Source organism: Phoca vitulina, unplaced genomic scaffold (genome assembly GCF_004348235.1).
Source record: "Phoca vitulina isolate PV1807 unplaced genomic scaffold, GSC_HSeal_1.0 scaffold351, whole genome shotgun sequence".
In the NCBI taxonomy this organism is placed as follows: domain Eukaryota; kingdom Metazoa; phylum Chordata; class Mammalia; order Carnivora; family Phocidae; genus Phoca; species Phoca vitulina.
The window spans coordinates 10,684-25,844 of NW_022590038.1; the positions used below are offsets into that span (position 1 = coordinate 10,684).

Sequence of the window (15,161 nt, forward strand, 5' to 3'; positions counted from 1 at the left end):
AGATTTCTTCATCTAGTTCAAGACCGATATCTCTACTTGGTCCAAGGCACCTGGATCCACCCAAGCAGGAGTCACTAACTCCAGCTCACAAAACATCATCCCTGGTCTGCTCACAGAAATCTGTCCTTGAGACCTGAAAGTCCACCATTAAAGGAGAATAAGCACACTAGCTAGAGGAACACTTAGGATGTGGAGGCGGACCAATAGGTGAGGACACAATTTCTATTCCTCCACTGACTTGGCTGAGAAATCCTGGGAAATGTACCTAACGCCTGTGAGCCTGTTTTCGGACTTTAGTGAGGAGGTCAAAGAACTCTAGTGAGTCTGCCCAACACTGAGCTAATGTTGGTTGCTGCTGGGCAAGTGGTGTTTTACTTCTCACCCTGTTCTTTCCCTACCATAGCAGGGATGCCATTGCCATGTACTCAACGACATAGCAATGATGCAGGCAGAATTCCAAACCGACACAGGAAGTACCATGTGAACACACATGATGTCATAAAGGACACTCACGACCGTTTCTTAGCGGGAGGATCAGTTAATACTGTGGTAGAGACTGAGGGGGAACCCAGGCAGCCTGCGTGAGAGGCACCAGCTGATTTCTGATGCTCCTGTTGTTGCCTTTGATTTTGGCAGAACGGCGGTGAGACAGGGATCGTGCCGAGATGCAACCCCTCAGTAAGTGGATATGCGTGTGTGCACACACATGTGTGTGCGTGGTCTCTCTGGCTTTTTAATCTCATGCCCACCCTCCTGTGAGATTCCCAAAACAAGGTTATGCTTGAGATTGCTCCTGTCTGAATCACCTTGATGAGGGAGGCCTCTGGCCCTGTTTAGGCACCCAACTCACCTGGTCGGTCTGAGGAATGCTGTGGCTGTTAGCTGGCTCACTTTTAACACTTCCCCCTTGACAACGTGATTTCTGAAGTAATGTCAGTTCTCAAAGATGACTCTGAAGCCCCCATACACCATACATTGACCACGGGCCGTTATTCCTCCTTTTAATACTCGGGTTTTTCTTTTAATATTCATCAAGCTAGATCATCTCCTGGACCATCAAACAAACCTCAGCGAATTTTAAATCACACAGAGCACGTTCTCTGACCATAATGGACCCATGTTAGAAATCAATAATAGAACGAAAAAAGAAGAATCCCTACACACTTGGAAATGCTAGTTGACATATCATCCCGGTTTGTCATTCAGATCCTTGTTATAGAGGAGCTGAGGTTAGGAAGAGTTGTCCCCTCAGCTGAAAGGCATTTCAGGCTGGGCAAACAGAAAGCTCACTCTGCATATTTCAAACTGAGTATTGTTGACAGCAAGGCTGGAGGGAGGGGGACAGCTTAGGAGGCTGTTACATCAGTCCCACCTGACATTAAAGCTTGAACTACACCAGCAAAGGAAGTACAGCTTGCTGATTGTTAGTGGGATCAGTCTGGTGGCTGATTGTATTTGGGAAGCATGAGAGAGATTGCCTCCCTAGTATTGGTGTGGTTTTTAGACAGGCCTGAGAGAAGGTACAATTCAGATGTCTTCCCTGTGTATGGCTGGTTTCCAGTCTAATCCATGGATGCACACATCTCTGTTTTTTTTTTTTTTTTTTTTTTTTTTTTAATAAATCTGCTTCATTCTTTAAAAGGTTCAATACAGTTTTCTCCTCCTCCTCCTCCCCCAAGATTCCTACCCTGATAGTGCCATCTGTCAAATAAGGCTCTCCTATCTGGACAAGCAGAGGAGTTTCCTTTCCAGGGTTTGGGAGATTGGACCCTTAGGGCAGGTTGACACTTTGCTTGCCCTACTGTGGTGTTAGCCTAAGATGTGGTACACAGTAAGTGGACCACTGATGTGTCTTTAAACTTGTATTTTTGTTCCCCTCTTTGAGAATACAATGATGGTGGTAGCTCACCTCAAGGAAGAAAGAAATTTTGGCGTTCTTTCCGAGGTAATTTTAGCAAGAGGAACCGTCGTTATGAACGTGGTGGATATGAGCCTCAGCCTTCACACTTCCAGGAGGATGATGGAAATGTGCTGATGGGAGATGTCCAGGAGGACCCCCAAGTAAGACAGTAAGTGACCAGGCAGACTGGTTTGCATGCAGCAGCCCCTGGGACTAGGTGACTCTTTCACTCTCCCTGGTCTTCTTTTTGTTCTCTCCCTGGAAAACTGAAGAATGCCGGAAGTGGAATAATGGTTAAGCAATCCTAATTGTTGTCCTGGTGACAGAGAGGTGAGGGTGTATAGAAGAAGACTTTCTTAACATTTATGGCGACCCTCCTCCTCTCCACTTCCCCTCCACAGCACTCCCTGTAGCACCTGGCGCTACAAGAGGAGAGTGAAAAGGCAAAATGAGGACCATATCCATATTACTGTGTGGAGAGATAGAAAAACTCTGAGGAGAGAAATGGGGGAGAACACACAAGATGGAACCCCAGGGAGCTGGTTCAAGATCACCGTGAGTGTCTTGGCAGGGTCTGCACTAGATAGAATATCCTGGAACCTTATAAAAAGGAAGACCACATTAAACATCCTTATGTCAATTATTTGGAGGAGATCTTTCCAATGGAGATTCCATTGGAGGGTCTAGGAAATCCACGTTTGGCACAAAAAATAAGAAATAATGCCAGTGGTCCCTTCTTTCGAAGCCCTGTACAGCTCAGTAGAAGGTCAGACAAGATCACTGTTGGGTCTGTTTTCCCTCTTTAATTCTATGTTGTCTCTCCTCACTCCCATCCCTTCTCTTCACCCTTAGATTCCCTATGGGAGAAAGTATGATAAGACATGGCTAATGAATTCAATCCAGAGCCATTGCAGTGTCCCCTTCACTCCAGTGGATGTAAGAGAGGATGGTGAAGCCAGATGAGTGGGCACAGGGAAGTGGGGGTGGGGGGAGCCCACTGAGTAGGAAGACTCTATCCTCCAAAATTATTGTTGCCTCCCCCTCCTGCAGTTTCACTATGTGAGAAACCAGGCTCGGTTCTTTGTCCAGGATGTTGGCACTGCCTCTACACTGAAGGATGTCAGCTACAAGATTTGTGACGAGGAGAACCGGAAGGTATGTGTTGAGGGCATTACTTCTACCTAGTCCCGGGGCAGGAGGACAGGGCAGGGGCTGGTCATCTTCTTTGGAATGAAAGTTCTTGGTGCTGACCCCACGTCTCCTTCCTGCAGATATCTATCTTTGTCAATCCTTCTACTGTACCCTACTCTGTGCGGTATAAGTTGGAGCCAGAAGAAATGGAGCAGCTAAAGGTAATGCAGACTCAAGGTCCATTGTGTGCCCACACCCACACCCACCTCTTCTTCCTCCAGCCCCTGATTTCCCTATCCCCACCAGAGCCTCCCAGTGGCTTTCTCCATCCCTCTCTGCAGCTGACCATGAACAAACGCTATGACGTCTCCCAGCAAGCTCTTGACCTCCAGAGTCTCCGCTTTGACCCAGGTACCCTTGACAGCAGTAATTCTAGGGCAGGTGAAGGCACAGGGATCTGCCTGGGAGGGAGGCTGAGGGATGGTGATGTGGAGAGGGATTGGTGCTGGCCCTGGACCCCTCTCAGCCTTCTGATTGCCTCCTCTCGGCTTCCTGAAGACTTGGTGGGCCATGATATAGATATGATCCTGAATCGAAGAAACTGCATGGCTGCCACCTTGCAGATCATTGAAGAGAATTATCCCGAGGTGAGGCCTTAGGCCCAGCGCTGTTATTAATGGTAGGGGGTGGAACTCATGGGGTGGAGGACAGATTTGTCTCTGAGGCCCTAGATGGTAACTGTCACTCTAACTCTTCTTCACCAACAGCTGTTGTCCTTGAACTTGAGCAACAACAAACTGTACGGGCTGGATGGCCTGTCTGACATTGTACAGATGGTCCCCACAGTCAAGATCCTGAACCTCTCCAAAAATGAGGTGAGAAGAGGGAGCCAGATCAAAGTTGGGGTTGACAGTGAGTGGTAGTGCTCATCAGAGTGATGACAGGAGGCAGGAGAAGGTACCTGTGTGGAAACGTGGGGGCTGGGGGTGCAGGGGCCTGTGTGTCTCTCTTTCCCTGGGACTCCTTTCCACTTTCTTCCCCATATTTCTCAGCTGAACTTGGTGAGGGAGTTAAACAAGATGAAAGGGCTGGATCTTGAAGAGCTTTGGCTAGAAGGGAACCCCTTGTGTGACACCTTTCCAGACCAGCCCACCTACATAAGGTCAGTGTGAACACCTCTCACACGTCCTGGGAACCTTTGGTCCCGGGAGCCTGAACTGTCCCTGAGAATGCATGTATGCAGGAAGCTGCAACCCTGGTCCTCCAGAATGGCCATAGGCCCCAGCTTCTCCTCTCTCCGTGTCCCTCACCTGTAAGGAGTTTCCTTCCTCTGACTGTTCACCTGTTCTCCTGGTCTGGGGTCTGTTTCCACCTCTCTGCATTCAGAGTTCTTTAGCATGCCCTCCAAGAGTGTGCTCCAAGAAGCAGGGCTCCTCCTCCTCCCCAGGACCGGGAGTGACCAGCCTTGAGCCAGATGCTTGTGCCCTGGACTGAGAAGGGTCCTCCAGCCCAGGGCCTCATGCTGAGACAGGCTTTCCTACTCCCTGCTGAGATGGACATTCTCTCCCTTGTTCTGAGAGGGGACCTCCTGCCCTTGCTCCAAAAGGGTTGCCCTCTCTAATCTCAGGCGGCCATGGTGGCTTTCCTGCCCCATGCTGAGGGCCAAGGTCCTGGAGGCCTGCCATCATGACAGCCATTCCTCTGACCCAATGCCAAGAGCAAGGCCCTCCTTGGGAGAAACCAGGGTTCCCTGAGTCAAGGGGCTAGAAATGGGTGACTGCCAGCGAGCAGAGGGCTCCCTGAGGCAGGAATGGAGTCAGATGGCAGAGATGCTTGAGAGGACAGAAGGACAGGCCTCTCAGAGGCACTGCCCCCTCCCCTCCCTCTGCACATCACATCATCCTGACTGGTCCTTCAGAGAAGCCTGGGTAGCCCAGCACAGGTATGATTGCTCAGGCAAGGAACCGACTGAGACAGGCACAGGTGCACAGGGGCCATCAGGAGGGAAGGCAGTGATCATAAGAGGGGGCCACAGACCCTCAGCCCCATGCTGACCTGGGGCTTGACCCTCTACTCCCTCTGGGGAAGGTCTCCTGCCCCCGTGGCTGCCTCATTTCCCATGCCCGGCTCAGACTGAGTTCACACAGGTGACAAAGTTTCAACCAGCATGCAATGGGCCCCCAGCCCAACACCTGCATGTTTTCCATTCTTACCTTGGGTGCCAGGGCCAGTTAGGGCAGATGAAGGAAAGGACTGCAGCCGGGGAGCCATTTGCCCCTTCTTCTCTCTTCCTCCTGATCCCCACCACCATGGTAGAGCTCCTTTCCCTTCCTTTTGCTCTGCCTTCTTTCCCCCTTTGTCTCTGGTTCCCCTATGTGTCTCCCACCTCTCCCCTCCTACCTTCACTCCCTCTTCTGCCTTCATCCCCCTCCCTCTCCATCCCTGCCTCCTGGGCCTTGCCTCACTCACCTCCCTGCCCTAGCATCCTGGGCCATCCCTGGGGGGTATCATGGTCCTGCAGCATGCTGGACCCCTAAGGAGGTAGCAGAGTGCTGGGCTCCCACTCCATTCCCTCTTCTCTCTGGAGTCTTCAGTGGGGACTTGGAGGAAGGAAGGGAGGCAGGAAGGGGAAGGCAGCCCTGGAGCCTGGGTTCCAAATGTTGCTTCTTGTGGCACTGAAGAAGGGAGTCAGGGCAGTCCATGGGGGAGCTACCCAGTGGAAAGGAGAGGGAGGGAAGGGAGGGAAAGGGTAGGAGGGAGGCTTCGCAACCCTGACCTAACAGTCACTTCTTTCTATTTTGGGTTTGGGACAGTGCCGTCAAGGATTGTTTTCCTAAGTTGTTACGCCTGGTAAGTGACTACATTCATCATTGTCTCTTACTAACATTGATCACCACCACACCTGCCCTCAAGCCCTTTGGGTCTTGCCTAGATTACAGGTTTGTGTCAGACCCTTATCCATTTTAGGAGACCAGGACTCCTGAAAAAGACATGAATATGTTTTCTGGAAAAATATCCACACACACACACACACAGACAAAAGTTGCTTATGATAGTAAGTACTTTCAGGATGTCATGATGAAGACACCCACTGTAATCTTGTCCATGTAATTTCCAGTGCCCTTTCATACCTAACCTCTGACCCTCACCCTCTCTTGGGCTCATCTTTTCCCCTGATCATCCAGGGCCACCTCCCTGGTCTCCACTGCTGACTTCTTCTTCCCTTCTCCAGGATGGCCAGGAGTTATCACCACCAGTTATCATTGATAATGACACACCCTGCTTGATAAAGCCCTGCAAGGTGAGGGAAAATTGATCAACAACATTTGGGCTATTACAAGGGAGGCTTTATCAGCCACATAATCTCAAATGTCTTTTGATTCCAGGAAAGTTACAAAGGATCTGATGCACTGAAGAATCTAGTCCTGCAATTCCTGCAGCAGTAAGTACTCCTGGGAATCTGGGGAAGGGGTTGGCTAGGGTGGGTGAGGCCACCCAAGCTCAGGACTGCTGACTGGGTCTGGAAATCTCATCTGAGGTCCAGACCACAGAGATAGACTGTCCTCATTACTCTCCCACAGATACTATTTGATCTACGATTCTGGAGACCGTCAGGGTCTCCTCGATGCCTACCATGATGAGGCCTGCTTCTCCGTGGCCATTCCCTTCAACCCCGAGGACCCAGCCCTGTGAGTAGCCAAGCTCAAACTCTGCTCCTCGGTCCTGTGGCTCCCCAGTGGATACAGGGAAGCTCCTGGAAATACCCACACTGGCCAGACCACCACCTTCTGTTCCTCTTTCTCTGCTAGAAGCAGCTTGTGCGAGTACTTCAAGGAAAGCAGGAATATGAAGAAGCCCAAGGAACCCTGTGCGTGTGTGATGAGGAAGATTGGGCAGGGAAAGGGGGTGTGCAGGGGTAATTATAGGGCCCAGGGTGTGGCAACTCCTGACCTGAGCTTGCTTCTCCTCCCCGCATAGCCCTGTGTGTTCAGCCGCTGAAGCACACAAAACGTGACATCGTGGGCTCCCTCTGTGTGCTGCCCAAAACACAGCACGATGTCAGCTCCTTCTTGGTGGACATGTGGTTCCAGACGGTGAGCACGTGCTTCCTCCCAAGGGCAGCTCCAGAAAGCCGCGGGTGGGTAGGAAGTTCAGGTGACTTAGCACCTGGGCCCTTCCCTTTCAGGAGAAGATGCTCTGCTTCTCTGTTAACGGGGTGTTCAAGGAAGGTGAGTGTGCATTGGGCCCCTCCCCAGATGCCCCACGGCTTCCCCCCCGCTGGCTGGGCTCCCTCTCAGAACTGTCCCAGCTTCCCTGATCCCTTTCCTTCTCTTCCTATTCCTGCTGTGTTCTCCTGCCTCCACTCTGTCCCCAAACCATCCTGGTCTGAACCGGGTCTATGCCTGTCTGCCCCACACAGCTTGGGCATTAGGGACACAGTCTGTTTCCGTAATGAGTTTCATGGCTGTCATCCCAGATCCTTATTCTGAGAACTACCTGGGGTGGTTACTTAACCTCTAAGTTTCCTCGTTTGCAAAATGGGGCTAATAACACCCACCTCTCGGGCAGCTGTGAAAAATGAATCAAATGAACTTGTGAAGTGGTTGTCACACCACCTGTCACATAGTAGAGGCCCTGTCACTGGGAGCATTTTGTTCCTACTGTTGCCATCCCCATACCAGACACCCCGACTCCCAGTGAACAATTGTCCCCTTCAGCATGAGTATCAAGTCAGACCCTGACTGGGAACACTGTGTGGGCATGTGAAGCATGTGCAACTCTAATGGGGTATTGTTGTTTGTTGTTAAAGTGGAGGGAATGTCTCAGGGTTCTGTTCGTGCCTTCACCCGGACCTTCATCGTTACCCCTGCCGGCAGTTCCAGGTGAGTGCTACGTTGTAGGTGGGAATGCTCGTCCCAGCCTGGGCTCAGGGGTGTGGGAACGTGGTGGTGAAGACATCTTGGTTTTCTCAGTATTGTGGGAAGCCAACAGGTAGATCCAAGGAGCGGTCCGGTCTGGTGGTTAAGAACGTGGGCTCTGGAGTTAGAGCACTGGGTTCTCTTCTTGACCCCAGCACTCACTGGGTGTGTGTGATCTTGGTTAAGTCACATGACCTCTCTGTGACTCATTGTCTTCCTTGGAAAATGGGGATTAGACTGTCCATTCCCTTGAGCTATTGTAAGGGATAAATGTGGGTGTAAAATCATCCCTGGGTTGCAGGTTAAGTACACATCTAGTGAGGCTGGTAGACAGTCCCTGCAAAGGTGGGCTCTGTGGGAGGGGTGGAGGCACCGGCCAAGGAATCTGGGGGCAGGGGGGCAGGCACAGTAGAAGTATGGAAGGAATCTGGTTGCTGAGTGGCAGTGGGGGCAGGATCATTGTTGGGGATGTAGAGTTGTACATTCATCCACTTGTCTGAGGGCCCATTTTCCCTTCAGTCTATGCATCGTGAATGATGAGCTGTTTGTGAGAGATGCCACCCCCACTGAGACTCAGAGTGCATTCTCCAACCAAGAGCCTACACTGACCTCCAGCTCCATGCCCACCCTCTCCCAGGAGCAGCAGGAAATGGTGCATGCTTTCTCCACTCAGTCTGGGATGAAACTCGAGTGGTCTCAGAAGTGAGTGCTGGGTGTACATGGGAAGAAGGGTGAGTTGGGACAGCGACTTGGGTGGAGGAGCGTGAATCAAAGAAACTCACAGGAAATTTGGAAAAATAACATTTTGGATAGTTTGCTTCCAAAAAAAAAAAAAAAAAAAAGAGGAAAGAAAGTGGGCCCATGGAAAAGGTATCATACTATTATATATGTGAAGGATTTAAAAAATAGTATAATGCTCGATGACATTGTCTTATATATAAAAAATCTGAAAGAACCCACCAAAAAGCTACTAGAACTAATAAACTCAGCAGGGTTACAGGATAAAAGACCAATATACAAAACTCATTTGCATTTCTATGTACTTGCAATGAGCAGTCCCAAAATGAAATTAAGACAACAAGCCCATTTACAATAGCATCAAAGTAGTAAAATATTTGGAAACAAATGTAGCAAAAGAAGCACAAATCCTATACTCTGAAATCCATACAACATTGTCGAAAAAAATTAAATAAATGGAAAGATATCCCATTTCCATGGGTTGGAATATTGCTAAATGGCTTAATATTGTTAAGATGGCAGTAATACCTAGAGCAATCTACAGATTCAACACAATCCCTGTCAGAATCCTTCTCTGCAAAAATTGACAAGGTTATCCTAAACTTCATATGTAAGTGCACCAAAACTATCTCGAGAGAAAAGAACAAAGTTAGAGGACTCACACTCCCTAATCTCAAAACTTGCTACAGAGGTACAGTAATCAGGACTATGTGGTGCTGGCATGTGGACAGTGCATGAATCAATGGAGTAGAATTGAGAGTCCACAAATAAACCCTCACATTTATGGCCAATTGATTGTCAATGAGAGTGCTGAAAAGAAATCTGTTGGGGAAAGAAATAGTCTTTTCAGCAAGTGGTACGGGGACAACAGGATATCCACACGCAAAACAATGAATTTTGACCCCAGATTCACATCATGTACACACATAGACTATAAATGGATCAAAGATCTAAAGGTTAAGAGCGAAAACTATAAAAATCTTAGAAGAAAACATAGGTGTAAGTTTTCATTAATTAGGCAAGTGTTTCTTATATCTGACACCAAAAGCACAAGCAACCAAAGAAAAATAGATAAATTGGGCTTCAACAAAATTAAAAGCTGTTGTGCACCAACGGACACTATCAAAAGAGTGAAAATCCCGCCAAAGGAATGGGAGAAAATATTTGCAAATCACATATCTGACAAGAATATATGAAGAACCCTTGCAGCTCAACAGCAAAAGGACAAAGAACCCAATTTTAAAAAGTGGAAGGGGGGTCTGAATAGACATTTCTCCAAAGAAGATATACAAGGGACCGAGGAGCACATTTAAAACTTCTCAGCACCATTAGTCATTAAGGAAATGCAGATTAAACCCACAATGAGTTACTACTTCACACCCACTGGGATGGCTTTAATCAATAAAATGAATGATAGCAAGTGTTGGTGCAGATATGGAGCAATTGGAGTTCTTATGTATTATTGATGAGAATATAAAATGGAACAGTGGTTGGGGAAAACATTTTGGCAGTTCCCCAAAATGTTAAACCTGGAGTTACCCTATGACCCAGTAATTCCACGCCCCAGTATCTAAGGAAAACATATGTTCACTCTAAAACTTGTACAGGAATGTTCATAGCAGCATTATTCATAATAGCCAAAAAGTGGAAACAACCCAAATGTCCCTTAGCTGATGAATGGATAAACAAATCTGGTACGTCCACATGGTAGAATATTATTCAGTCATAAAAAGAATACAGTTCTGATATATGCCATGCCGTGGATGAACCTTGAAAACATCCTAAGTGAAAGAAGCAAGCCTCAAAAGGTCACATATTGTATGATTCCATTTATACGAAATGCCCAGCATAGGCAAATCCACAGGGACCAAATGCAGATTAGTGTTTTCCAGGGTCTGGGGAAAGGGGAGGAATAGGGAGTCATCTCTAATGTTTAAGGAGTTTTGTTTTTTTTTTTAGGCGATAAAATTATATGGGAATTAGATAATGGTGATGGTTGTGCAATCTTGTGACTATACTAAGAAAACACTGAATTGCACACTTTAAAATGGTATGTGCATAAAAAAATAATAAAATGGTATGTGCATTATATCTCAATAAAAATGACTAGAAACTTGTACTCTTAAATTTTCCATTTATTTTCTTGAACGTCTTTCTTTATCAATGTATATTAAGTTCTCTTGTTCTTTTGGAGAGCTTTATTTTCTGTTTTGAATTCTAGTGGCCATGAATGCCAGTGATAGGCATTTTCACTAGGTCTTTCTTCATCATTGCACATAGTGTTCATACCGGTACATGCATCCCAGCAAAAAAAGTGGCACAGATTTAGCATCGCATGGTCAGCCTGTCTGTACTGTGGTACTAATGGAGATCACCTGTTCTCCCACTCCAGGTGCCTTCAGGACAACGAGTGGAACTATACCAGAGCTGGTCAGGTCTTCACTATGCTCAAGGTGAGGTCTAGGAGTCATTAAGCGGGCTACAGATGGGCATTTCCGGGCCTTCAGGAAGGCCAAGAAGGTGGGGGCTGGGTGGCCTGGGAATGAGACTCCGGATCTGGGTCTTCTGATGTCCCAACTCCTTCCCTCCAGAATGAGGGCAAGATCCCAGAGGAGGCCTTCAAGCAAATCACCTAAAAGAAGCCTTGGATGTCCACGTCATCATTGTTTCTCTTTTCTCCAACCTAAGGCCATGCCCATGACTGGGGATGGAGGCCTGGCTGACCAAGAAATCAAAATTACCTTGCAAGCCAGGTAACATAACCACCTGAAGGATCAGTTGTTCCACGTATTTTGCCCACACATGATTGCTGTTTATTTTCATAATAAAGAGTTATGTTGCACGTTGTGTGTTGTGTGTCCTGGATCGTTCTTCTCCTGCCCCAACCATGAGCCAGTGAGTCCAGGCCTAAAAGGCCCTGTCCTCTCCCCGACGTTATTCACCCTGGCAGTCCCCGGCAGGTACACAGGCTTGACTCCATAGGTAGTATGTCAATAAGTTCTGGTGAGAAGGTACACACACTGCTTCCAGGGATTGGCCTTTGGAAACAGTGTGACTCAGTCAGATGCTCTACCTGGAGGCCTGCAAAAGCAGGCATGTGACCTGGAACAATATGGGCTTTGCAAGGGCTGCCTACCGGCTAGTGAGGGCCGTGGAAGGAAGGAAGATGAGGACTCACACATATTTACTTCTTATTCCTAATCATTTGAATGCATTCAAAGGCATACTGTCAACAGTTTTATGACTTGCACACAAGTGAATGGGAAATGGGCCCTCCCACACCTCTCACCATGCTTGCGTTTGTCTTCTCATCCAGCCACTGTACTGCCCCCTCCCCCTCTCTGAAGGTGCACTGTGGGAGGGATCTCACTTTAGCACCTGAGAGTGAGGGAGAGCCAGCCGGTTTGCCCAGTGCATTTCTCAGAGAGCTGACAAGGGTGCTCCGTGTCCATGTGCTTGAGGGGGTTCAGACATTTAGTTTCACTTCCAGACAAACAACAATAGCACGGAATCTCACATTATGGTCGGTTCTGTGGGACCTTTCTCAATGATCAGCAATTGGCAGTTCCGAATCGCAGGCAAGAGTTGAAAGGGACACGTGTGCAATTTATTTTCCACACTTCTGTAATGTTTGGACTTTAGACCACAAGCAGGCATAATTCTCTCTTTTTTAAAGATTTTATTTATTTATTCATGAGAGACAGAGAGAGAGAGAGGCAGAGGCAGAAGGAGAAGCAGGCTCCCCGTGGAGCAGGGAGCCCGACGCGAGGCTCGATCCTGGGACCCTGGGATCATGACCTGAGCCGAAGGCAGATGCTTAACCGACTGAGCCACCCAGGCGTCCCTGACAGGCATAAATCTCGAAATTAAAATAGTAGCAGTACCAAGTTTCTCACTACCATCCTATATAAATGATGGCACTGGTGAGGTACCACCAGTTTACAAATTATGCCTCTATTGGCAGGTCTCACGTAAGTCATTTCCTACCACTTGCCCCTTTTCAGTTCTTTATGTACATTTACACAAGGAATCCATACGGGGGTGTGTGAATTTCTTAGAAATATGAACTGAAGGAATAATTGCCATTACATAAGGAGTAATTCCATGCTATTCCATGCAGTGCCTCCGTGGTCAGAGACAAGTCTCAGCCTCGTCACCCAGAGAACCGAGCCTGCATTGTGAGGAATAGAGGCAGTCTCCCATGTTAGCGAGCAGTTGCAGTGTCTGGCTCAGATTAGGCTCTCTGAGCTGAGTTCCCTCATGGCCAGGGACCACAGAACCCATTGCATGGCCCCTTACTGCCTCTCTCTACATCATTACATCTACATCATTAGGTTTCCACATCCTTGGCCTCCTTCCCTAGCTAGCTCAGATGCCATGGACTTCCAGTCACTCATTCTCCTGCCAATTCTGCCAATTCCCTTGGTCCCATGGTACACAGGCATCAAGTTTATGGACACCTCCAACCAGATGCCCTTCTCACAAAGGCTGCTACTGGGGATGGGTGGTGGACCCCTCCCCGTATCCCATCAGGACCCAGGAACCTCTGTGGGGAAGGAACCCCAGAAGCAGCTGCAGGAACTCCGGGAGGAGTGGCCTTGATGATGGCTTTTTCTATCTCCAACTAGCTTCTGTGCCTTTCCTAAAAATCTCTCTGACTCCAGTATTTTACTCTGTTCCCAACACTTTGTCCCAGATCTTGCTCTGAACTGAGGCCCTTATCCCTAGGATTCCTGCCTGGAAACTCCACCCCTAACTCTAGTGTATAACTGCTGCTTATCTTTCTAAATATGGATTCTATTTATCCTACTTGCCATTTCTTTAATGATCACAGAATTTCTCTTCAAGCACTGCTCCTTATGATTCTAGCACCGCTCCTTATGATTCTACCACCCTGTAACCCCTGTGCTGGAGAAAGTCAGTCACTGGCTGTGAACACATCACCCCTTCAGTGACCATAACCAAGGGCAGAAGCCTTGGCCCTAGATCATACAAGAATAAACAGTGTCTCACACCCTTGCCAAAATAAAGCAGGGAGAAATGGTGTCTGGCTGTTCTTAGCACCCTAACCTGCATCAAAGAAAGGTAGTAATGTAATGGTAGGATGGCATGATTTCTGAGGGCTGCGGGGGAGAGTGTCTGTGGCAGGGTCTGAAATTTTGCAGTTGTAACAGGATCCCAGCTGTGATGGTTAATTTTATGTGTCAACTTAGGTAGACTGTGGTACCCAGATACCTGGTCAAACATTATTCTGGATATTTCTATGAGGATTGTTTGGGATCAGATTAATATTTAAATCTTAGAGCAAAGCAGATTACTCTTCATTATGTGGGTGGGTCACATCCAATCAGTTGAAGGCCTAACAGAGAAAAGACTGACCTCCCTGAAGGAAGAGGGAATTCTGCCAGCAAACCACCTTCAAAATTGAACTGCACCTCTTCCCTAGGTCTCCAGCCTGCCAGCCTATCCTGCAGATTTGGGGCTTGTCAAGTTCCACAATAGCATGAGCCAACTCCTTAATTAAGAAAAAAAAAAAAAAAAAGAATGAACAATGACATACCAACAAACTGGACAACCCAGAAGAAATGGAAAAATTCTTGGAAACATACAACCTACTAAGACGGAATCAGGAAGAAATAAAAAGTCTGAACAGACCAATTACTCGTAAGAAGATTGGACGAGCATTAAAAAAAAAAAAAAAATCTCCCAATGAAGAAAAACCCAGGACCAGATGGCGTCACTGGTGAATCTTACCCAACATTTATAGGAAAATTAATGACAATCCTTCTCAAACTCTTCCAAAAATTTGAAGAGGAAAGAACATTCTCAAATTCATTTTACGAGGCCAGCATTACTTTTATATCAAAACTAGAAAAGGGCACTACTAGAAAAGAAAACTATAGGCCAATATCCTTGATGAATATAGATGCAAAAAAAAAAAAATCAATAAAATATTTGCAAACCAATTCCAGCAGCACATTAAAGGATAATTCACCATGATCAAGTGGGATTTATCCCTGGGATTCAGGGATGGTTCAACATATGCAAATCAGTAAATGTGATACATCGTATTAATAGAATGAAAGAAAAAAATTACATGATCACTCAATAGAAGCAGAAAAAGCCTTTGACAAATTCCAACACCTGTTCATGATAAAAACTCTTAACAAATTAGTTATAGAAGGAACATACCTCAACATAACAAAGGCCATATATGACAAGCCCACCACTAACATCATTCTCAATGGTAAGAGGTTAAAAGCTTTTTCTCAAAGATCAGGCATAAGACAAAGGTGCCCACTTTGACATCTTCTACTCAACATAGTACCAGAAGTCCTTGCCAAAGCAATTAGGTGTTAAAAAGAAATGAAAGGCATCAGAATTGGAAAGGAAGAAGTGAAACTATCTCTATTTGAAGATGACATGATTTTATACAGAGATAATCCTAAAGATTTTACCCAAAACTGTTAGAT

The 15,161-nt window shown here is 47.1% G+C and overlaps 1 protein-coding gene across 1 annotated transcript; it reads left to right on the forward strand.

Moving 5' to 3' along the window:
* Positions 1-665: 665 nt before the first annotated feature.
* On the forward strand, positions 666-11,324 carry LOC116629189 (nuclear RNA export factor 2-like). The gene is made up of 21 exons (XM_032399498.1): positions 666-678; positions 1,886-2,069; positions 2,302-2,455; positions 2,753-2,836; positions 2,951-3,055; positions 3,172-3,252; positions 3,373-3,442; positions 3,590-3,678; positions 3,799-3,906; positions 4,084-4,193; positions 5,845-5,881; positions 6,264-6,332; positions 6,418-6,473; positions 6,613-6,720; positions 6,841-6,899; positions 7,010-7,125; positions 7,218-7,260; positions 7,842-7,914; positions 8,470-8,652; positions 11,081-11,141; positions 11,280-11,324. The coding sequence occupies exons 1-21, from the start codon at positions 666-668 to the stop codon at positions 11,322-11,324; spliced, it is 1,848 nt and encodes a 615-aa protein (XP_032255389.1).
* Positions 11,325-15,161: the final 3,837 nt, after the last annotated feature.